General features: G+C 43.9%; 3 protein-coding genes across 3 annotated transcripts in view; 2 read left to right on the top strand and 1 right to left on the bottom strand.

Annotated features, from left to right (window-relative positions):
- The window catches only part of LOC127208739 (T-cell-specific guanine nucleotide triphosphate-binding protein 2-like), a 65288-nt gene that overhangs the window by 27664 nt on the left and 12197 nt on the right, over nt 1-25427 (top strand). The gene's annotated exons all lie outside the window — the stretch shown is intronic.
- On the top strand, nt 1541-2494 carry LOC127208757 (olfactory receptor 2V2). The gene has a single exon (XM_051168320.1). It carries the CDS (start codon nt 1541-1543, stop codon nt 2483-2485), a length of 945 nt encoding a protein of 314 aa, XP_051024277.1. The 3' UTR covers nt 2486-2494.
- Nucleotides 22506-24245, bottom strand: LOC127208738 (T-cell-specific guanine nucleotide triphosphate-binding protein 2-like). Its single transcript, XM_051168296.1, has one exon. The coding sequence runs from the start codon at nt 24193-24195 to the stop codon at nt 22933-22935; it is 1263 nt and encodes a 420-aa protein (XP_051024253.1). The 5' UTR covers nt 24196-24245; the 3' UTR covers nt 22506-22932.

The raw sequence follows: 25427 nt of genomic DNA, 5'->3' as shown, positions 1-25427 counted from the left end.
TTACTATACCAGCAATGAGCAGAACTGAGACTGGCCCTTAAAAGCCAGTGGTAGGTGATGGCCCCTGTTCCCGAGTGTCCGCGGCCTCATGTGGTCCTTTGCCAATGTGCTGGTTGGATTTAGTGGCTCAGATCTAGGAGTTAGAAAGCGGCAGATGTGGTGCCACTTCTCACTCTGGTTCATAGAAGACTTCAGCTTCCATCAAGTATACTTTGGCTCTCCCCTTTCAAATGTTTTATCTTTGGAGAAACTAGCATCCATGCTATAGTGTGCCCTGTGAGGATGGACAAAAGCTTCCAAACAGTTACATGAGTGACCTCAGGTGCAGCCTGTTCTGGTCACGGCTTGGGAGGAGAGTATCTGGCCAACAGCGTGACAACAGCCACATGATGGGCTACACTAAAAAAGTCACTCAGCGAAGCTGTACGTGGGCCACTAGCCCACAGAAACTGTGGTATAATAAATGTTCCTTGCTTTGTTTCATTTAGGTTGCTAAATTTTGGAGTTGTTGTTATACAGTGTTAGATAGCTAATAAAAATTAAAGTGAAAAAATTAAAGGGAAATTATTGCACTGCTGTGGCAAAACCACAAAAATGCCTGGCAATTCCTTGTAATGCAATAACCCTGCGGTCCTACCAATAGAGAGACCAAGGCTGGAGAATGAAGAGTTTGAGACTAGCGTCAGCTAAACAGTGAGGCACTGGCTGGAAAAAATGAATAAAGAAAGCGATAAGCAAAAAGAGGAATAACGCCTAATAGTGGTGTTCAGAATAAATACGGAAGAGCAATTATGACTAGGAACTGATCAGAAGAAAGGGTTCTCATTTTTAAGGTGACATTATAAGTCAAAGTCAATATTTTTAATCACACAAAAAAATACCTGCAAATGCTATTGAAGAGACAATGTTAAAATGGTCAGAGTATGAAGCTAATGATGAGAGCTGCAGTCAGGATTTACCACTTAACTGCTTGAAATTATTTGTTGCTTTTGATGTTGTTGGTGAGGTTTTTGTTGTTGTTGTTGTTGTTTTTAAGACAGAGTGTAGTGTGATCCCTACAGAACCCAGAGTGGCCTTGAACTCATGATGTTCACATTTCAGCCTCATGAATCACTGGAGTAACAGATTTATACCACCAAACCCAGCAAATTCTTCTTGTGTTTCCCCTGAAGTTCAGTGTTTTCATGAACATCATTAATATTGCTTGCTTTTAATAAGCATGATTCCATTTCTATTTGTGTTTGTTCATATAAAATCAGATAATGTCATTGGCTCCCTTATAAGAGCCTCTCCATTTTAAGACTGTAACACACTGTGAGAATGCTTACCCAGTGTACATGAGACCTCTGATAGGATGCTTAGTACAGAGATAAAGAAAAGTGGAAAAGGGAGAGAGGGAGGAAGGAGAGGGAGGGAGGGAGGAAGACAGAGAGAGAGACAGAGAGAGACAGAGAGAGAGAGAGAAATCAGAGGTGGGAGGGAGAGATATATCAATTAAATGTCTTTGTCCATGTTTTCAGATGACCAGGTACTGAACATAATGATATCATTGAACCAATCATCCACAGCTGATTTTATCCTCCTGGGCATCTTTTCCAACAGCCGAACTGATCTTCTCCTCTTCTCTGTGGTCATGCTGGTCTTCACAGCGGCACTCTGCGGGAATGTGCTGCTCATCCTCCTCATCTACAGTGATCCCCGACTACATACTCCTATGTACTTCTTCCTCAGCCAGCTCTCCCTCATGGACCTCATGTTGATCTGTACCAACGTGCCAAAGATGGCAGCCAACTTCCTGTCTGGCAGGAAGTCCATCTCCTTTGTGGGTTGTAGCATACAAATTGGCCTCTTCGTCTGTCTTGTGGGATCTGAGGGGCTCTTGCTGGGACTCATGGCCTATGATCGCTATGTGGCTATTAGCCACCCACTTCACTATCCAGTCCTCATGAATCAGAAGGTCTGTCTACAGATTGTTGGGAGCTCTTGGGCCTTTGGGGTAGTTGATGGCCTGGTGCAGATGGTGGTGATAATGACCTTCCCCTACTGTAGCTTGAGGGAGGTGGACCACTTTTTCTGTGAGATGCTGTCCTTGTTGAAGTTGGCCTGTGTGGACACATCGCTATTTGAGAAGGTAGTATTTGCTTGCTGTGTCTTCATGTTGCTCTTCCCCTTCTCCATCATTGTAGCCTCCTATACTTGCATCCTAGGAACTGTGCTCAGGAAGCACTCTGCTAAATCCCGGAGAAAGGCTCTGGCCACCTGTTCCTCCCACCTGACCACTGTCTCCTTTTTCTACGGAGCAGCCATGTTCATCTACCTAAGGCCGAGGCAATACTGGACCCCCAGCCAGGACAAGATGGTGTCTATCTTCTACACAGTCCTTACCCCTATGCTCAACCCCCTCATTTATAGCTTGAGGAATCGGGATGTGGTAGGAGCACTGCAGAAGGGGCTGGACCGCTGCAGGATTGGCAGCCAGCACTGAACTCTGGAGCTGGACTCTGTCTCGTACGTGTGTGAGGAACATAAATAACCCTCCCTCTGCGAGGCTCAGGTTAATCAATAACTGTGAGGCGTACCACACCTGCTATCTTAAAAGGGACTTTACAAGCCCTAAGCCAGGAATCACTCTATCTCTTCTGATAAATGAGTTTTCCCTGTCATGCTTTTGCAGACTTGCTTCTGAGTACATTATCTAGAAAGGGAAAGCTCTGCTGTTTGTCATTTAAAGTCAGAATGCTTTCCTCACCAGAAGACTTAACCCCTTTCACTAACATTCAGAGTTTCTAACATTCCAGGCACCAAGCCATGTGTCATCATTTTCTCTAATTTGCATACTGTGTTGCGTACTTTGTTTATGAAGCTATCGCTCATTCGTTATTTATATGCTATAGGCTCCCATTAGTGGCATAAGTGAAAAAATGTTCTAGATGGCAGAAAGCAAGCGTCTAGAATTCTTTTGAGAGATGTCCCATCTTCATGCTGTGATACCTTATGTAGATTGTTTCGAAGAATAAAAATGGAACATTCTGCTACTCAGGAGCAATAGGGTAAAGACAGGTTTATTTTCTTATTCTGTATGTGAGACACAGAAGACACACATTGGAATGATGTGTATGTAGAGCCCTAGAGCAAAAATGCCACTGTCTATCACTTCTGTTTGTGTTTGTTCTTGCCATTTTTCCTTTGCTTGAGGCTGAATCTCATTGTGACTCTTGAGGTGACCTCAACCATTTGGGCACTGGAGATCTCCTGCCTCATACTTTTGACTGTTAAGGCTAACCTGTTTCCCCTTAAAGATGAAGACCTCAATAATACAGCAAAACTTGAACTTTTATTCAATGTCATTTCCATTCCAACTATAAATAGGACTCACATCCGTTGTGCTGAGCTGGGCATCAGTTATTTGTCCACTTTTGCAATAAAATCATCTATTTCTGAAAATCCAATTGTCTCTTTGAAAGCAGAGAGGAAAGGGGGTCTTCCAAATTGAGTTCTGGAAGTTTTGCTAAGATTCAGAAAAGTGTTTGCTCAGTCTCAGGCTTTGGTCATGGAAAATGGTGGTATTAATAAATACAATTTTTAAGGGGAGGGATGGGTAAGATATGGCTTATTGGTAAAATGTCTGCTTAGCATGTGTGGGGAGCTGAATTCAATCCTAGCACTGGAGAGATAGACAGATATAGAGAGAGAGGGACAGAGAGAGAGATAGAGACACAGAGAGCTTGAGATAGAGTGAGAGAGCAAGAGAATATGTCCATGCAAGAGAAAGAAAGAGAGGGTGGAGGGAGAGCTGTCATGAGGACATGCTATTAGACAGGCAACTGAGCTAATTTCTTAAAACAAGCATTTTGTAGTGAGCATGCCTATTTCAAAGAACCTTACGAGAGGCGTGAGGGGCTTCCTTCCCTGATAGCCCTAATTGCCAAAAGAAGTCTCCAAGGATTTGTGAAAATAGGAGTTGCTTTCCTTATCCTAAAATAGCAGCTAGAATTTCCATTGTGTGAGTGTGCATAACCGGCTTTACCTCTTAGGTGGTACCCAACCCAGCAAACTAATTTTAGTGTTTAAATTACTAACCATCTTCCTGGCTTTTCTCCTCATTCTTACCTGAAGCATCTGCCTTATACAAATTATAATCTGACCAGATTCTTTTTTTCCAGGAAGCATTCCTGATATAAACCTATGCACACTTACATCTCCCTAGTATTTTGCATGTAGCACACCATACATATTACATACCAAAGAGAGCCGTTCATCCTTATGCACTGAACCTATAGAGTTAACTTACCCCCCTGCAGGAACATGCAGGTTTTAGATAACTACCTGCGATGGTGTGGATTTGTAGGCCTAGATACTTCAGAGGCTGGGACAAAAGAGTTTGATTCTAGGGGTTATCGAGACTCTATCAACTAATAAAAGCTTTACATTTTGAAAAGTGTTCTGCTGTAAACTGAGTTTGGTGACAAATGTCTATTACCCCAGAGCTCATGAAGCAGAGATGGGATGTTCAAATTTTTAGTGTCATATTCAGTTACACAGCAAGCTCAAGGCTAACCCAGGATGCATGAGACCCCAGCTCAAAAGGAAAAACAGGCAATTCCTTTGGGCTGAGGATGTGCCTCAGTTGATAAAGGACCCTCCTGGTGTATACAAAGCCCTGCGTAGAGGGATGCACACCTGTAATCCCATCACTTGAGGTATAGAAATAGGAGGATTGGAAGCTCAGCACACCCTTGGATACTTGTTTCCATTTTAAAATAAACAAATACTTTAAAAACAGCATCAAAAATGTTTTTCCTAAGTCATTGTGTTGATTTGCAGTGTTCCTATTTTATGCACTCCTTTAGGGCATGTACTGTGTGTCCACTGCATTGCCCGGACAAAGGGCAGTTTGCTGTTATTCCGTTTGCAGTAATGAGTCTTAGAGCTAGGACCTGGACATACTATGCAAAGATCTACCACGGAGCAAATAACACCTAATTCCAGACCAGGCTTTGAATTGGCAGATATCTACTGATCAGCTACTGTCCCCCAAACATTTGGGGAATTTTGAGTCACAAGAGACATCTCTTTTGTCCAGGCATACAACTGAACTAACTGGACAATGCTTCTTGCAAAATAAAAGCTATTGCAATAAAAAAGACTCAGAAATATGAACATCATGATTTCTTCTGTCTGCAAAATTCAGATTTTTAAAATACAGGGTTGGGCAAGGCTGTTTTGAAAGAAAATGGAGACCAACATGAAGGAGGAAGAGGGGAGCAATGCACCTCCTGATTTCATGAAACATCTAGCTTAGCCTTAGTAGATCACAGCAAACCTACACACAGTCTTTGCACTAGTGCTAGGCAACTGACCGACCTGATCATAAGGGAGATTCTGAGTCCAGGTTATTTATTGTAGAAAATTAATTCTTGTCTTTTTGTATATTTGGATGTTTTGCCTGCATGTAGGTCTGTGCTTAAGAAAAGTGTTGGCTACAACCTGTCCTGCCTGCAAGCCATGCTGAGGCAATGTTGTTGCAGAACTTGTGGGAGTGGCCATCCTATGACTGGTCCAACTCATAGCCCATTCTATGAAAGGAAGTCTAACACTACCTGGATGGCCAAGAATGAGAGGCAGGGCAGCCCAGAGGCCAGGGTAGAAACAAACACGGCTGGTGGAGGGAAAGGTCAATGAAATTATCCCTAACGATATTCTGCTATACCCATAAATTGGTGCCTAGCCCAACTGTCATCAGAGAGGCATCACGCAGCAACTGATGAGAGAAGGTGCAGAGCCCCACAGCCAAACACTAGGTGGAGCTAGAGGAACCCTGAAGAAGATTTGGAGAAAGGATCATAGGAGCCCATGAGAACACAGCCCACAGGGCTCACAGGATCTCACAGAAACTGAAATACCCTGTATGGGTCTGAGCTAGGTCCTCTGCATAGATGTTATGGCTGTGTAGCTTGGTGTTCTTGTGGGACTGCCAACACTACAAGTGGGCAATGTCTCTCTTTCTCCTATGGTCGGGACCCTTTTCCTCCTACTGTATTGCAAAGTCCAGCCATGGCATCTGGTATTGTGCCCAGTCTTACTGTATGTTGGGTCATATTTGATGGATATCTCTGGGAGGCCTGTTTTTTTTTAAAGGGAAACAGAGGAGGAGTTGATCTGGGGGGAGAAGGGAGATGGGGGTCTGGGAGGAGTAGAAAGAGGGGAAACTGTTATGTAAATATAATGTATGAGGCCCTGAAAGTCCCCTGGACTGCTGTGAGCTTCTGTGTGGATGCTGGCAACCACACTCAAGGAGAGCATCCTTTAACTGCTGAGCCATCTCCCTGACCCCTAGAAAATGTTAAGTGTGTGCAAAAATGGAACGAGTATACCAACCTCCTTGGTTCCTGATTCTTCAGTTTTCCAATGCTCCGATGCATATTTTTTCCTCTGTGTTCTTTCTTCATAACTTTCTAAGTTTGCGATCAGGCACGTTGGTATTAGTTATGACATTGTCATGCCAGTTTTTAATTTTTGTTAGCATATATTCATTGTAAGAGGTGGGTTTTGTTGTGACATTTTTCTTATAGGCAAAAAACAAACAAACAAACAAACAAACCTGTGTGTATCTATTGCTCCCTGCTAAAACTAAGCTGGGAATTCCATGAGTGCAGGTCATGAGTCTGCCACACTCACATTTGTTCCATGGTCCTGCCCTCCCATAAGTATTTAGGGTGACAAACAATGGAGCACGACTAAAGAGGAATGGCTGACACAACGAATGAACACTCTGGCATTGTGCACTGTGCACTATGAGCATTGACAGGACAGAAATACTTCCCAGGGTTTGGGATGAGTCCCAGCCCCGATGTTCCGTCAGACACTTGTGACTATGGAAGCAGTGTGTTCCCTACTCCACCCTGTAGCTTACACACTCCCTGGGGCCAGGATGGTGTTTAGAACAGTGTTTCCATTGCTTGGCTTGATTTTTATTGGTAGCTAAAGCTGTGCTGGAACTTTCTAAGCAGCCCAGACATGCTTGAAAATTATGATCCTGTTCCCTTAGTTTCCCATGTGTAGCTAGTACCTATATTTTATCACTGTATAATCTATCGAGATTTCTCTGTATATCTCTCACAACTCGCAGGTGTAGACTGGCTGCACTAGGGCAGGCAAAAGTGCAGGCTGTCATGCGGTGTGGGCTCAAGGACAAAAGCCACAGCTGGAGACCCTCTTAAGTGTCTTCCTGAGGATGTGCTGAAATACAGGGAGGCAAATATAATATCAAGAAACTTTCCTTCAAACGCCTATATTCTTGTGCTCTGATTGGTCCCCAGAACTTTGGCCAGCTTCTTTATTGTGTTCCTATTGACCCTGGCTTTTCCTTTGAGTCTCTTTCATCATCAGCTTGGGAACTCCAATTCCAGGGCTGGCATGTGTTGCTTTCATGGGAGCTGTTGGTTTCACCTTGCTCACTTGCTCTCTGTGTTAACTACCTGCACAGACAGTGAGAGTCCTATAGCTCAGGTGAAGTGCAGGTATGTTTTGGCAGGTGGCAGGAGTCAGTAGGGAGATGTGCAGACGTTAGGCCTGTCCTATCTCCACACTATGGTCTCTTTGCCAGTGTCTCCTTTCTCTCTCACCATCCTTTTTGTAACTGATAAGTTGCGAGGTATGGTATGCTCCTTTAATGTGTAGTGTTCCTGTGTTTAATGTGTAGAGATAAGAGCCTGACATTTTGCAGATACATCACCTCAGGAATTCCTCATTTCTTTGATGTTCCCATCACTATGAGAGGAGGCTTTTGTCCCTTTGAGCCCCATGGTCTGACTCAGAGGGTTCCCAGTGTGTGTCCCTATAGAGGAGAAACTGGTAAGGACTAAGGAGAGATTGGATCCGACAGAGCAGCTACTTCCTGTCCCCTCTCACCTAGTAAGTCCAACCACAGGAAAAGGACCACGGAATGATTTTAATGCTAGAACTCTCTCTTCGGGGTATCCGTGCTGAGTTTGTTTTTCTGCAGGACACCCATCCAAAGGTGAACGAGAGTCATTTTCCTGTCATTCCATGCCAACTTCATGGTTTCTATACCAGCTGGTGGTTCAATTTTCAGTTTCTATTTATGTATCAGCATATCCTTTTCCTCCTATTGTCCGTCTCCTCCAGTGTGTTGGTGTGGCTTTCTTCTGCTGTTGTTGGGGGTAACAGGGATGCGAGTAATTTTCCATTCTTTCCTGAAACCCTCCACTTTGACCTAATTCTGCCTTTGTCTTTCCTTAATGTCTTACTAACATATCCTCACCTCCTTTCTCTCCATTTGTGAAACCTTCTGTGGGTCCCTGAGTTGAAGATGTGTGCAGGACGAAGGCATGGCACAAGCCAAGAGGTGAAAGTGGAAATCAAGAAAAAGTGCCGAAACGAGAAACAAAAGAATTTTTCTCCAACGGACAGTGTAGAGATGAAGGGGCTTCTTAATGCTCTCATCAAAGGAAGCAAAACAAAACCACTGCCTAAGCCCCCAGCAGAGAGAGCTGACACATGGTGAGCTGAGACAACATTTTCACAAGGTTGTTTTGGGCAATATAAATATTACTCATTCAAGGAATATTTTCTGAGGACATAATACAGTCACTGTGTTACGAGCAAAGATGGCATCAGGAAATGTAAGTGCTAGTGAGGAGAGCAGAAATCAGCAAACTTTATATAGATAGAACATACTGTGCACTGGTGTTGCTTGCTGTGGGCCACACAAGGCAAAAACAGAAACTTAGAGTAGAAGAGAAATTCAACTCTAAATGGGTGTGAGAGGAGTGTTCCGTAATAAGCTGAGGAGATAAGTGAGCAAGGCAGACTACATCTGGGAAGAGCCAACTGTGGGGGATGTAACACTGGAGGGTCAAGGCCTTGAAGCTGGTATCTTCTTGCAATGTTGGGGGAGTATGAGGTGGCCCATGAAACTGGGCATGAGGGAATTATGGGGAACAGAAGGAACGGAGGTCTGGGTGGTGATGGGGGAAGGGGTTTCTGATGAAAGTCTTTCATACTGAAACTTTTATTCTTATACAGATTGACTGTCAATAGCCTGGGTAGGGGACAGACTATGCAACAGTAGAAAAGTCAAAGAAGTGAGGAATCCCAGAGGAGCTGTACATGCATAACCTTTTATTTAGAAGATAAGCCCAGTTAGGGGACAATGCCATCATGCAGAGTGGCCATGACAAGTGCTGATGCCAGATAGGAGATGGCAGATGTAACTGAGTTGAGAATGGGTGTGTTTTAGAAGGGTCGGCAGGTGCTTCTGATGCATGGAATGCATGAGTGAGAGAAGGCTAGCCCTTGAGAGGAACCCCAGTGTGGTAACCTGCAACCAGACAGACCTGTCATTAACTGAGGTGGGGAGTGCAGTGGTGTTGCCGGGTGGATGAGGAAGACATACTCATGGCACTAGGACAGGACCACTAGTCAGTCATTCAAAGGGAGTAAGGAAGAACTTTATTAGATTAGCCTCACATGCTAAGAAAGTAAATAGCCACACGGGGGCAGCAGAGAACCAAGAGTCCAGCCAGGCCAGGCGGAAAGAAGGGGATCCATGCAAGTTTGAGTTTGTTTTGCTTCTGTTTTCTTAGTTTTCAGTTATGCATTTTGGTATTTTGGGTTGATTAGTTTGGGCTTGTGCATGTGGGGGTGGGGCATCTTGTGTAGCCCAATTGTCACTGTCACCAGAATGACCATGAATGCCTGATCTTCTTGTTTGTACCTTTCAAATCCTAGGTTTGCAGGCACCTACCACCATGCCAAGTTTAGCTTTTGTTTTAAGAAGTGATATTAGACATTGCTCTGCTTAGGTTCCCTTCACTGTTATTGCTGGAATATGAGCTCTTGTTATCAATGAAGCAGCCAGAAACATTTTTATAGAGATTTGAGCTTAGGTTTGAAATGTAGATCCAGTGTTAGGTAAAGATAGCCGAATGGAGTCCAGCCCACTCTGTGTTTCCTGGACAGATTGCACAGAAGCTGTGTGCATCCATGTCCTCGTCTTTTAAATAGAGATGATGGCAGAACAGGGGAAGAGCATTTGCTCAGCGTGTGTGAGACCCCCGGATTCAATGTCTAACGCTTCAAAAGGAAGAAAAAAAAATAATAATGTTTGCTTCAGGTTAGCTGAGTTTGTTTATTTCAACGGAGTTTTTGGTTTCTGCCTGTTAGTTTGATGTTGCACATTGGACTCCGGGCATTCCTCGTGCTCAGCACAGTCTCCCACTGAGCTCAACTCCCAGTCCTGTTTATCGCTGTTATAGCTTTAAGTGGGATTTCTCTGTTGTCTCATCCTTTGAATGCTGTTCCCCAGCTGTTGTTATTTCAGGGAGCTGTGGGGCCTGTAAGGGGTGGGGTCTTTAGGAGGTGGGGCCTGTAAGGGGTGGGGCCTGTGAGGGGTGGGGCCTTTAGGAGGTGGGGCCTGTAAGGGGTGGGGCATGTAAGGAGTGGGGTCTTTAGGAGGTGGAGCCCTTAGGAGGTGGGACCTGTGCTGGGTAGTCACCAGAGGTGGCTCTTTGAAGGGCGTAAGCCAGCCCCTGGTTCTGTCCCCATTCATTCTACTTTCTGGCTCACCAAGATGTTCACAGTGAGCCACATAGGTTGGTGGCCAGGGACTCCACCACACTGCCCAGGCTTCCCTGGCCTCTCTCAAATCATCAGCTTAATTAACCTTTCCTTCCTTAGGCTGTTTTCCTTAGATATTCAGGTCACTATCATTGCTAATTAATATGAATACTTCTCAACTCCCCATGGGTATGTCCTTAGTTAGTTGGAAATAATGTTAAAATTGATTTCATCTGTCTGATCTATGGACTAGCAGAGTCAAGCCAAACCTACTTAACTTACCAGCATATATTTGCTTGCAATTAGGTGAAATTGTCTTACACAGAGCCTGCTGTCCAGTAAAACGAATGCTGTTGAGAGCACTAGCAAACCAGACTCCATCTGAGGCCTGTCCTTCATCTTAACACACAGAGGCCTTCAGTTCTGGTCAAAATCACCAGAACAAAGGGACCACCTATTGGCCAATGACAGACAGGTGTTTCCACTCCCAAGATTACTGTTGCTGACTCCACAGATTGCTGACTCCCTGGTCCTTATTGCGTCCTGCCGACTCCTGCCTTGTTAAAAATAATGAGGCCATCTGGTACTTACCAGTCCAGATAAGACTGCCCTCCCCTTTCCCATGCCTTTCTGCTTATGTTTTTTTCCTTTTAAAAGGCTGTAACAAGCTTGCTCTTGGTCGCAGTTTCACTCACTGGCTTGAAGTTGCATTCCTGGCTGCCAGTACCTGTTGTCTGGAAAATAAACTTTTTTTAAAGGATCCAAGATGACACCACTGATCACGTACTGTGTCTGATAGGCAGGAATGAGCTGAGAGACTGGGTTGGGAGCTACAGAGCACCAGAACTGAAGTACCCTGGGCAAGCGGGGTCCACACTGGGCCACCCAGCTGGTCCATGGAGGACCTGCACTCTATATATTGGACTCATGTGTCTTGAGCTGAGCTGTAGGCTGCAGGGCACCATCATCTGGATCTTCTATATCAGGGGCAACATGGTGTGGAGCACAGGTACATCTGACCTTGGATCACCCAGACAATCCCCAGAAGGTTCCCAGGCCCAGGTGGGTGAGGGCGTGGTCTCCAAAGTGAGCCACATGCTAACCAATGGGCTGCACCTCTACTTTGTCTTAGACTGAACTGTGGGCTTCATGCCACCAGTGTCTGGGTCTGCTATCCCAGGAGAGACCACAAAGTGTGGAGCATGGGTGGATCTGACATCAGGTCACCAGGCCAATCCACAGAGAGTTCCCAGGTCCAAGCAGGCACAGGAGCAGGAGCAGTCCTCAAACCTTAGCCACATGCCTGCAGTCATGAAGCACCCTCACTCTTTGTCTTTAACCAAGCAGTGGACTACAAGATGATAGTGTCTAGGCCTTCTGGCCCAGAGGAGACCCCACAGTGTGGAACACTGGTGGACCTGATCTCAGGTCACCCTGCCACGCCACAAAGACCGCCCAGATCTGAAACCAGGTCACCCACCTGATCCAAGGAAGGGTTCCCTGATCCCCACAAGTGAGGGGTCTCAAGCTATAGCCACTCAGCAACAAGTGGTTCTCAACAGCCAGTGAAGGACATAGAAAACTACCACCCAATGCCAGAGACAGCAAGATGACTAAACACCAGTGTAAAAAGCCCAAGCAAAGGCCAAAATAGTATGGCATATCCAGAACCCAGTGATCCCAAACACAACTGAAATACAAGGAAATTTCCTCAAGCCCTTTATAATAAAGATGATAATGGAAGAAACTAATAAAATCTGTAAGCAAATACAGGGAAATATAGCCAAACAGATTGAGGACCTTAGAGAGGCCATGACAGAGGCCTATAGAGAGGAAATGAAAAAGTCACTGGAAGAATATCAGGAAAATGCAAACAATCAGGAGAAGAAAATCAATAAAATGGTCCAAGATCTGAAGATGAAAATGGAAATGATAATAAAAGCAAAAACTGAGGAAAGCCTGCAAAGAGAGAACATAAAGAAGAAAACAGGATCTGCAGGGGTAAGCATCACAAACAGAATACAAGTGGTGAAGAAAAGATTCTCAGGTGTAGAAGACACAATGGAGGGGGGAGGGACAAGATGGCAGCACACAGCATGCGCCTTGTCTAGGGAGCAGAGGAGCAGAGGCTGGGAAATGAACTGAAGGGAACAAACCAGGAGCACCAAGTTCCTACCTCATCACAGCTGCACAACTCCCGGTTCGGAAGGCACAAAATCAAGTACCTTGCAGACCCCCTGGAGAATAGAGGTTCTGCAACAGCAACTGCGGTGGCAGCTCTCGGCACAGCACAGCACAGCACAGCACAGCAAAGCAAAGCAGGTGAGCTACTAAGCCAAAACACAGTCTTGGGGACTTCTCAGACTGAACAATCGGGAAGGTTCAGAAGAAGCCTCCCCCATTCCCATCACGGCTGCACATGCCCCAGGTTTGGGAGTCAGAAACCCTAAGCACTCTGTGGCAGATTCCTCTGAGGAGAACAAGTAGTCAGTGGAACCCTACTAAATTCTGGATCCTAGGTGGCAGAGTTTAGACAAATCTAGCTCCAGAAAAACAGTATCTGCCAATCCAGTAAATGAAACAGCACTTTCCAAAGGTACTCACCATGAAAAGACAAAAACCTAAGGATAATAAGAATTTAGGAAAGAGAAAATGCCCAGCTCCACGGACCAGAAAATGTTTTCAACAAAATCATATAGGAAATTTCCCACAAATTAAAGAAAGAGATACATATAAACATACACAAGGCCCACAGAACACCAAGTAGAGTAGATGAGAAAATAAAATCCTTCCAATAAAAACATAAAAGGTACATAACAAAGAAAAATATTAAAAGCAGCAAGGGGAAAAAACCAAATAACATATAATGGCAAACCTATCAGAATCACACCCAGCTTTTCAGCAGAGACCATAAAAGGCAGAAGGGCTTGGTCAGAGGTCCATAAGAAACCACAGATGCCAGTCCAGACTGCTATACCCAGCAAAACTTTCAATAACCATAGATGGAGATAATAAGATATTCCATGACAAAAACAAATTTAAACAGCACCTATCCGTAAATCCAGCCCTATAGAAGATAGTAGAATGAAAACTCTGACTCAAAGAGGCTAACTATACCCAGAAAAATAAAGAAGATAGATAACTTCACTTTAGCAAAAGAAAAATCAGACAAACACACTACCACAACCAACATCAAAATCAAGGGACCCAGCAGTCACTAGTAATTAATCTCTCTCCACATCAATGGTCTCAACTCTCCAATAAAAAGACACAGACTAACAGAATGGATGCATAAACAGTACCCAACATTCTGCTGCACTCAAGAAACACGTCTTGGCCACAAAGATAGATATTACATCGGGGTAAAAGGCTAGAAAAGGGTCTTTGAAGCAAATGGGCACAAGAAGCAGGCTGGAGTAGCCATACTACTAACTAGTAAAATAGACTTTCAACCAAAATTAATCAAAAATAGATGAGAAAGAACACTTCATACTTATCAATGGAAAATTCAACCAAGATGATATCACAATTTGAACATCTATGTCCTAAATACAAGGGCATCTACATTTGTAAAAGAAACATTAATAAAGCTTAAACTACACATCAATCCCCACTCATTAATAGTGGGAGACTTCAACAGCCCCCTTTCACCAAAGGATAGGTCAACAAAACAGAAACTAAATCAAGAAATAATGACACTAACAGATGTCATGAATCAAATGGACCTAACAGATAGCTACAGAACTTTTCACACAAACACAAAAGATTATATATTCTTTTCAGCACCTCACAGAACCTTCTCCAAAATTAACCATATAGTAGATCACAAAGCACAGTTCAACAAAAACAAAAAGATTGAAATAATACCTTGTATCCTATCAGACCATCATGGACTAAAGATGAACCTCAACAACAGAAATAACAAAAGCCTACACACACTTGGAAAGTGAACAATTTTCTACTTAATGGCAACTGGGTCTGGGAAAGAATAAAGAAGGAAATTAGGGACGTTCTAAAATTTGATGAAAATGAAGATACAACATACTCAAACTTATGGGACACATTGAAAGCAATGATAAGAGAAAAGTTCATAGCATTAAGTGCCTTCATAAAGAGATTGGAAACATCTCATACAGGCAACTTAAGACACATATAGAAGCCCTAGTGAAAAAAAGAAGCAGAAACACCAAGAGACAGCTGGGAATAATCAAACTCAGAGCTGAAATCAATAAAATAGAAACAAAGAGAACAATTAAAAGAATCAATGAAATCAAGAGCTGGTTCTTTGAGAAAATCAACAAGACAGACAAACCCTTAAACAAACTAACTAGAAGGCAGAGGGACACGACCCAAGTCCACAAAATCAGAAATGAAAAGGGAGACATAACAGCAGACACTGAAAGAATCCAAAGAATCATTAGGTCTTACTTCAAGATCCTATATGACTCAAAATTTGAAAATCTAAATGAAATGGACAATTCTCTTGATAGATTGCACTTGCCAAAGTTGAGTCAAGATCAGGTAAACAAATTAAATAGCCCTATTTCTCCTACAAAAGTAGAAGTAGTCATCAAAAGTCTCCCGACCAAAAAAGCCCAGGGCCAGATGGATTCACTGCAGAGTTCTACTAGGCCTTCAAGGAAGAGCTAATACTGATACTTTTCAAACTACTCCACTCAAATAGAAATGGAGGGAACATTACTAAACTCATTCCATGAGGCCACAGTCATCTTAATACCTAAACCTCACAAAGACCCAACAAAGAAAGGGAATTTCAGGCCAATTTCTCTTACAAACATTCATACAAAAATACCTGAAAACCAAATCCAAGAACACACCAAAAATATCATTCACTATGACCAAGTAGGCTTCATCCCATGCATGCATGAATAGTTCAGCATTCAGAAATATATCAATGTAACCCACCATATAAACAAGCTGAAAGGGAAAAAAAATCACATGATCAAATCCTTAGATGCTGAGAACGCATTTGTCAAAATCCAACACCTATTCATGTTTAAAGTTTTGGAGAGATCAGGGATACAAGGCACATACCTAAACATAATAAAGGCTATGTACCGCAAACCAATAGCCAATATCAAATTACATAGAAACTCAAAGAAATTCCACTAAAATCAGGCACTAAAACACGGCAGTACACTCTCTCCATATCTCTTCAATATAATACTTGAAGTTCTAGATAGAGCAATAAAACAACAAAAGGAGATCAAAGGGATCCACATCAGTAAGGAAGAAGTCAAAGTACTGCTATTTACAGATGATATGACAGTATACAAAAGTGACCCCCAAAATTCCACCAGAGAACTCCTACCGCTGATAAACTTCAGCAAAGTGGCTGGATACAAGATTAATTTTAAAAAATCAGTAGCCCTCCATTATACAAATGACAAATGTGCGGAGAAAGAAATTAGGGCAACTACACCCTTCACAATAGCCATAAATAATATAAAGTATCTTGGCATAACTCTAACCAAGCAAGTGAAAGGCTTGTATGAAATAAAAAATTTTCAAGCCTCTAAAGAAAGAAATTGAAGAAGATATCAGAAGATGGAAAAATCTCCCATGTTCATGGATCAGGAGAATCAACATTGTAAAAACAGCCATCTTACCAAAAGCAATCTACAGAGTCAGTGCAATCCCTATCAAAATATTTACACAATTTCTAAAGACCTTGAAAGATCAATTTTCATCTTCATATGGAAAAACAAAACAAAGAAAACGCAGAATAGCTAAAACAATCCTGTAAAAATATAAAATTTTCCGGAGGAATCTCCATCCCTGATCTCAAGCTGTACTGTAGAGACTGTCCATGATAAACTGCAGAAAAGAGAACTGGAGTGGGGAAACTGTCAAAGGCACACTAGCATGTCCTTGTGAGACAAGGTGCTACTGTCTCTGACCAATAATTGCCACCATCCCTGGGGGTCCTCTGACAGTGAGTATGTCTACCTACCTCTGGAGCATGCATTGTGGCTACAGTCAGTTGCCCACAGATCTGGAGCCTCATGGAAGAGGTGACCTGGGCAAGCCAATTCTTGAGCTCTCCCTTCATGTCCAAAAGCTTCTGTATTCTATTCATTTGGTTATTTTAGTGTGTTATTTCAGCTGAGTAGTCACATGAGGGTAATACACAGGTTTTACTTCATTAGAAAATTAAGTAAAGTGAATAGCATGTTTGTAAGCAGTAACTGTCATTTACTTCAGTTAACCAGTACCTGCCATCAGTAGCTAGTGTTCACAAAGACATCATTGCTGTGAGGAGGTGATGGCCAGCTAAGGGCTGGCAGTGAACAGTGACTTTGGTCTTGAGAGTCCCTGAACGTGGAAGGGTTAAGAGACTTTAGCTAAGCCCCCATTTGGTACAGAGGGCAAATCAAGGCCAACTAGGAGTTGACAAGGGGACAGTGTCATGCCCGCTACTTCATGTCCACATTGAAAGGCCCAGCAGAAGTTTCGTGATCCTGTGACAGAGATAGACCTACTGCCTTGGACTCTGCAGGGCCTCAGAGGTCTCCCTACGGTGGTTGCTGAGAAGTGCAGGAGACCTGACACTGGGTCCGATGCCAAGGATCTGGGTCTGGTAAAGGGAGTAGTGAATTAGTTCCTCAAGAGTTGTTCAAGGGAGGGGCTCCTTCAAGTGGACTTAGAGGCTCAGTAAATGCCTTGGCAATGCCAAGGGACAGATGAGCCTTCCTGAGAGATGCTCCTTCATTTCCATGAGCAGCCCAAGAAGCTTCCAAATAAGAGTTTGCTGACATACACCCACACACATACACAAGCAGATGCGTATACCATAGTCTCACATTTCATCTTTAATTAACATAAGAGAGCAAAGATTAACAGGGTACCATGTGATGTTTCAATACATGTGTATGTTATTTGGTGCCTAAATCTGCTTAAACATATCTAGTTCCTCGGATGTTTATCATTTCCTTAAGGAAACATCATTCCAGCTCCTTTTTTTCTAGTTACTGAACCTGTAGTGTATAAGTGTTATGCATATACTAGACTTTTCTTTGAGGAGATTTAGAAGTATTTGTTCAGAGGTTTTACCTGGTACAGTGTCTTCAGATTTCTATTGAGTCTTCATCATTTTGATAACATGTGTTTCTGGGAGTTTTTAATATTTTATGTATGTTGTGTCATTTGTTGGAGCAAAGTCTTCCACAAATCTTTTTCTTTTTCTTTTTCTTTTTCTTTTTCTTTTCTCAAGACTCAGCAATGCCCACCCCTTCCATCTCTGCATTTGGTCATATATGACTTACTTTGGATCAGTCTAGCTAAGCATTTGTAAATTATACTGATTTTTTTCCCCTGAACCAAATTTGGTGGGTGTTAGGTCTCAAGCCTGAGACAAAATGCTGTGTTGCCTATTTAAACATCTCAAAGGGGACACTGCCCACCAGGTTCTCCCTACAGTAAGTCTCTAACTGTTACAGGACCCTCCTAGCTGGCATACCCTTCTCCTTACCCCGAATTCTCCAGCCCAGGGGACTGGGCTTCTCCTCCCTATATAATCCAACTTTTTAGTTACCCACTCCTTTGTACCTTTGGGCCTCCTGGCTGTTGCACCCAGTCCACCTTTCTCCCCTCCACCTTCCCCTCCCATATGGCTCAGCTTAGCATGGTCACCACTACTCTGGGTTCTCCCAGGTGTCCCTGCCTCTGGCTACACTTTCCCTTTTACTTACAATAAACTTTCTCCTACAACATCCCTAGGAGCAGTCATGTTCCTTTCCTGCTTATTTCTTTTTCTCGTTCAGTTAGTTTTTGCCAAGATTTCAGTCCTGCTCTGATCCTTATTTCTCCACTTCCTGTCAGACCGAGTTTGCTTTTCTGTTTTCCGTTGAGCGTCTTAATGGGGGAGGTAAGTAGGTTGCTTGTCTGAGCCTTTTAAAACATCATGGCTCTTTGCCAAGTCCATGCTTTTTTGTATTTAAAGCTATCCAGGCATTTAAAGCTTTGCATCTCATTTCCAGTGGGCCGGCTTCAGCTGCAGCCCGTGCATTTTGGTATTATGAGACTCAGCTTCATCTGCTTCCTAGCTTCTTTTTGGTCCTGTAGAAATTAAAAAAGAAGAAGGAGGAGGAGGAGGAGAAGAGAAAAGCAAAAGTGAAAGCAAACACGGGCTGTTTACTCGGAGCTTGCTCTAGGGAGGATGTCAGGCAGCCTGTTCTTGGTGATTGCCAAAGCCTCAAAGGTAGGTGTGGGAGGAGATGATGCATAACAGGTCGGGGAGGCCTGTGGGTGTTGGCCTTGCAAGGAGGAGTAGTTGGAATGGGTTTCATGTACTTCATTTCAGGAACACATTTGACCTTGGTGGATCTGGTGAGCTGGAAGCCAAGGCGTTAAAAACAAGGAAGGTTAATGAATTAACCCTTTAGGTTGGTGTACAAAGTGAGGGTTTCGTCATGGCACCTCCATTCACACTGTCACTAAGCTTTGTTCTCATTCATTCCCCTCCCCCATTGCCATCCCCTGTGAACCCTCTCTTTGCCCAGTTAGTTTCAATTTCTGCTTTTTCCCATTGTCCATAAGATCTCTCATCCTTTCATAATCTCCTTTTTGGTTTTGTGACTTACACATCCTCACATATAAGTACACATACCCTCACATATAAGTACACACACACACACACACACACACACACACACACACACACTTTAAGTCTAGGTTCCATATATGAGATAATAGGAACGACTAAAACCAATTTCCTCTCTCATATGCACATCACATTTAAAGGTGGCCTTCCCAGGATGCTTCAGGAAACGGTTCGAGATGACTCCTTACCAGCTCTCTGTTGCACGTAATCCAGATGGGACACACAGACCACACACACCCCACTTCACTTTTCTCCAGGAAGCTTTCCCCTGGCTATTTGTGTGTGTGTGGGGGGGGGGGGGGAGTCATGTCTAGGCTCAGCTAGGAAGCTTAATTCTTATTTTTACATTTGTCAGATTGCAGCAGGCATGTGCTCAGTGCTGTCCAATTGATCTCTTTAAGTGTTGTGTTTATTACTGCTGTTGTTATTTGTGTATGTGTTTTGTGTGTGAGAGGATAGTCATTCCATAGCATATGTGTGAATGCCAAAGAACAATCTTGTGTAGTTTATGCTCTCCTTCCTCCTTTTCGTGGGCTCAGGGATTTGATTTCAGGTCTCCAGAGCTGGGTGGCAAATGCTTTTACCCCTTGAGTCATCTCACCTGCCGGCTAACTGATCTTTCAAAACCCCTCTGACACCTAGCCAGACCTTGTGGAGAAAATCAGCCATACTACACCTGTCCCCTTAGATGACACCTCCTGACCCCTCCTTCTGTTTCATTACAAATACCCCAAACCCGGTCCCGCTCAAACTAAGGCACCAGCCAAGGACAATACAGGAGGTAAACTTTAAACCCCTTCCCAGATCTAGCCAATGGTCAGAATATTCTCCACAGTTGAGTGGAGAGTGGGATATGACTTTCTCACGTACTATGGTGCCTCATATTTGACCATGTCCCCTGGAGGGGGAGACCTGGTGGCACTCAGAGGAAGGACAGCAGGTAGCCACGAAGAGACTTGATACCCTATGAGAATATACAGGGGGAGGTAATCCCCCTCAGTCACAGTCATAGGGGAGGGGAATAATGGGAAAATGGGGGGGGGGGAGGAATGGGAGGATACAAGGGATGGGATAAACATTGAGATGTAACAAGAATAAATTAATAAAAAAAACAAACAAACAAATACCCCAAACCTAATCTGCTCACACCCTCCAGGAAGAGAGCACCCAACAGCCGTGTGCTTCTCCACCGCCTTGTTTGAAATTTCTCCAAGGTGATTGCTTGAAATAGAGATACTGTGGGTATGTTTTGAACCAACTGAAAAAAATAAAAAGATGGGCTGGGTGTGGTGGTGCATGCCTCAAATCCCAGCACTCAGGGAGGCAGAGGCAGGTGGTTCTCTGTGAGTTTGAGGCCAGCCTGGTCTACCAAGTAAGTCTAGGATAGCCAAGACTACACAGAGAAACCCTATCTTGAAAAAATAAAAAAACACGCAAACCTCCTCTCACACACACACACACACACACACACACACGAGGAGAGAGAGAGAGAGAGAGAGAGAGAGAGAGAGAGAGAGAGAGAGAGAGAGAGAGAGAGAGAGATGGGTCTTATTCAAGGTTCTGTTACACTTACCACTAAACTTCAGCCTCAGGATGGGATATATTAGTGAACTGGCAGTTTGAGCCTTAAGCGATGACAGAAAGACACTTTCATTGGAGAAGACACTTCATCCCAAAGCCAAAAGAAAAAACTCAATAACCAGTTTTTCTTTTGTTTTTTGTTTTTTGTTTTGTTTGTTTGCTTGTTTGTTTTGTTTTTTGAGACAGGGTTTCTCTGTGTAGGCTTGGCTGTCCTGGACTCGCTCTGTAGACCAGGCTGGCCTTGAACTCACAACAATCCGCCTGCCTCTGCCTCCCAAGTGCTGGGATTAAAGACATGTGCCACCACGCCCGGCACCAGTTTTTTTTTTTTTTTAAACAAAACAAAAAGCAGGTAAGTCCAGTACAATATCTCCACATGAGACCTGAGAGTCAGAGTGTCTGTGGGGTGTCCAGATGTTGGAGGATCCTGCAGTTTGAGGCTGCAGTCCTCCCAGTCCAGATAGCCTTTCTGAGCTCTGCACTAGATGGAGGCCTCCCTCTCCCCAGCAGGCTCACCCACTCTCTGCCTGACCTCATCTGGAGAGTGTCTTTAGGCATCCGTACCTTTAACCACATCTGATATATGGCTTTTGGCACAGTTCCCTGCTAGCTCTTCCCTCCTTGAGCCTATAGGATAATTTGGTACTGAGTTCCTGTTCATATGATGGGATGTGCTGCCAAGTTCCTATCAAAGCAATCCTAGATTTTTCTAGCCTTAATCAATTATGCACACATATCCTGTGAACCCCCCACCAAGGACTACACAGCCTTTGTTCACCCAGAATAAAGTTGACCCATCTCACTGCAGTGGTTTCCAGAGGTCATTTCCATCCTACCCTCGGGCCTTGAGAATTGCCAGTTCATTGCTTCTGCTCCCTTGTTCCTGAGGACCCACACCCAGACTCTGATCCAGCTGCATCCACTCACCCATTTGGTTAACTCAACCCATCCTAGATAGCTCAGGATTCTCCCTTACCTTCATTATCACATTATTTACATGTCTCCTTCAGGTATGTATATGTGGGAAGATCCTGGCTATATGAATGTAGCTGAACCCCAGATCCTTCTCCTCACTTCAGCTCCTTCCACTCCTTTCCATGCCCGGGCAGTGGTGATGCTGCCGCTTTCCCAGTCACTCAGGGTGTTCTGATGCACACAATCCTTTCTCCGGCCTCTCCACTGGCACTGCTGCTTCCTCATAACTCCGTGTTTACCCAAAAGCAGACACTTCTGTCTCATCACCACCTCCTGACGCCCCACCCACCACCATGACCTGGAATGATTACAGACAGCCTCCCAGAGGTGATACCTCTCCCCAGGCAGGCTTAAAATAGACACCGGTGAGCCTCCATTGGGAAGCTCTGCCCAAGCCTTTCCTCTATCCTACCTGCCCCGGCTTCCTGTCTTCTGCCTCCCTTGAAGAGAAAGCAAACTCCTTGTATGTTAGGCCTTCTTTGAATTGACTCCAGCCCCTTTCTCTACACTCTCTTCAGCCTCCAATGCCCCATCCCTTACTTTTCTTGGGCCCCATGAGATGCCTGCTGTTCCTGCAACCAGCCATACCTGCTCTCACATTAGTGTGCTGTGTTCCTCACTATAAACGCAGCCAGTGCTCACCACCTTGACCTCTAACACGCCCTGTTCTTTCCTTGATCTTCTATGTCATGTCTTTGTCTCGTCACCACCTTCTGGTCATGTTGCATTTTCCCACTGCAAACATTTTACTGTGCCCTTAACTGTGCCCTCATATTTATAGAGCATTCTTTATTTTGTTGAGGAGGCTGTTGAGATGATAGCTGACACAAATAACTGGGAAATGCTGTGGTATAAGTCTCGTCTTATTATTACAATTTTATTGCCATAAAGGGATCAGAAACAGGTTATCTCTTAACACAGAGAACAGTCGAAAGCAGATGGTGTGTTGTTGCTGGTGATCAAGAGTAATAAATCAATGAACACAGAAGACAAGTTATGGCCAAAAATCAAATCATGCGTGGTAGTGATCTCTAAAGGAAAACAATGGCTTCCTCCAAGGGACAGACATCCATGGACCTTAGAGAAGAGCTGGCCGGCCCTGAGGGTGTGGCAGAAGGGCAAGCCCAATTCCAACTAAGGTACACAAGCCCTCAAATTCACTTACTGTTTAGCTAGGCAATATTTGCTGTTTCTAGCTTATTCAAGAGATGTTTAGCATCATCAGCCACCATGTTAAGGAAACTTAAGCGCAGAAAGTAGACTTTCGAAGCCTGGAAAACAGAAGATTGAAGACCTCCACTCACGGCCGAAACAGATTCGGCACATCTCAAAGCTTTTCCAACTACACTGTCGTCCTTTTCAAGGGACCAGAAATCTGAGCACTTGAGGCGGCCCTTGATGTCTTGCACGGGTGTGCCCAGCTTTGCAGCAATCTCTTCGATGGATTTATCATCCAAGCCAAAATAGCTTCGGTACTCCTTCATGCACCGCTCTTGTTCAGGCAAATCAAAGCCGAACATGAAGGTCATGCAGGGGATGAATGACACAGCTGCTGACTTCAAGGCCTCGAGCCAGATCTTCTCCCGGAGAAAATGTCTCTTTAACTCGATGGACGCATCAGAGATACTGGGCAGCAGCAGTGCAAACATATGGCGTTTGTGCCAAGGGAGCTCCCTCAGCAAAGTCTCCTCCAGCTTTGGGAAGTCAAAACTATCCAGATCAAAGTTGGAGATCAAGAAGATGCGTGGTTCAGGAACCCCAATGTCACTGAGATTCGCCAGACAGTTGTCTCGAATCTGTTGGAGGACTTTCTCCTTTTTGAAGGTTCTGGGTTTGGTTTTCTCTTCATTATATAAGTCACTGTCCACCTTGGTTCTAACAAAGTAGAACTTCTTCCCTGCATCCTTGATTTTCTGGGCCAAGAGAGCATCATTGAGGCTGAACCGAAGAGAAGAAATGATGATGAAGAAGTCATAGTTATCAAATCCCATCTTGTTTAGATAAGTCTCTGGGCGGAAATTGGGAGTCCCCGTTCCCGGCAGGTCCCAGAAGGTCACATTGGGGTACTTCGGATGTTGATAGGGGGTTTTGTGCATAGTGGTCTCCACGGTCCCGACTTTGGCTGCCTCTTCTGCTTCATGACTCAACCCTCGCAGGGCATTTATGAAACTGGACTTGCCCGCTCCAGACTCCCCGATCACAGCCACCTCCAGGACAGCATTTTCTGCAGCAGTAATTATTTCCTGAATCTGGCTTACAACCTCAGGCAGCTTTCCCTCCTGGAGGGCCTTTTGAATAGAGGTGAGCTTTTCTGGGGAGAGCGTGCCTCCTAGCTTACTGGTCAACGTACAGTAATGAAGCAGAAAATCCACAGCTAATTGTTGGAAATTCTTTTCTGTAACATTCTTCAGGAAGGCTGCGATGGACTGATCCATGGTAGTTTCCGTGGAAGATCTGTGAGAAAGGAGAAAGGTCGAAGAGGTAAAGAAGGACGATTGGTCAGACAGAAGCCTGCCCCCTCAAGACACACTAGCCCCTGTGGCTACTCCTGTCCTCACAGACTGATTCGTGTCAGTGTACCTCATCTATATTCCTGGCGAGTTTAGTTGGCTCGACTGGAGAAGACATACATATTCTCTATCTTATTGGTTTCTGCGTCTTTGACGCAGGAGAGGGTAATCATCATAACCGCAGGATCTGTGGGTACAACACTTACAAACAGCAGAAGTGGCTTGGCTGCTGTGATTGACAGCTTTCAGAGGGGGCCAATACTTTGCCTTATCCAGATGGACTCAATTGCAAATTTAAATTTGACCTAATTTTGGATTTCTGGCTTCCAGAACTAAAAAGAGAATTTCTGTCATCCCAGTTGTCCCATAATAACTGCCCACATTCATGGAGTGATAACGGGTGATATTTCCACACAAGTATACAATGGCCAGTGGTCAAATTAGCATATCCAACACCCCAAATACATTAATACATTAATCGCCCTTTTATTTTTTTATATCTTTAATTTTAAAAAATAATGTGTGTGTGTGTGTGTGTGTGTGTGTGTGTGTGTGTTCACACAAGTGCTATGGAGAGCAGGTCTCTCTTGTTTCTGTGGCTGTGCTGTGTACTCTAGGTAGCCGGCCTGCGACCTTCAGACTCCATTCTCCTGTGGCTCTTATCTCAAAGTAGGAATAGCCAAGTTACCAGTATGTATCTTCTCTGGCCTTTTATGTAGGTTCCAGGTATTGAAGGTCTGCAGGCTTGCAGGACAAGTGGTTTTAGCCATCTTCTTGGCTCCGGGTTTTTACATTTCATTAGCCATAAAATGGTTTTGGTTTTGTCACTGACAGCATGCATGCATGCTCTTGCAATTGTGTCATTGTTTGGTTTTTAAAGTATTACTTAAGTAATATTTAAAAATAGGTTACATTTAAGAATTTTCATATTAAAATTTTCTGTAAACAATATCCTTTCTTAATATATTTTCATGTATTGTTTCTTATGTAAATGGTCTACACAATCATATATGAAAGTATCAACTCTGATGACTTGGAAGCTCATGTATGTTTTGTAGTTAGAGAAAGCATGCTTTTGGATTTTATAAATAATGTGCAGTGTCCACATCGCTTATCACCAATCAGAGGCTGATCACAAATTGTTGTCTCCCAACAAT

This window comes from Acomys russatus, chromosome 25 (assembly GCF_903995435.1).
Source record: "Acomys russatus chromosome 25, mAcoRus1.1, whole genome shotgun sequence".
Classification (NCBI taxonomy): domain Eukaryota; kingdom Metazoa; phylum Chordata; class Mammalia; order Rodentia; family Muridae; genus Acomys; species Acomys russatus.
Note: the sequence above shows the minus strand (reverse complement) of the source record. Positions and strands in the feature narration are given on the sequence as shown.

Coding starts and splice junctions, on each gene's coding strand:
- LOC127208757 (XM_051168320.1), top strand. CDS start 1,541: ATGATATCATTGAACCAATCATCCACAGCTGATTTTATCCTCCTGGGC.
- LOC127208738 (XM_051168296.1), bottom strand. CDS start 24,195: ATGGATCAGTCCATCGCAGCCTTCCTGAAGAATGTTACAGAAAAGAAT.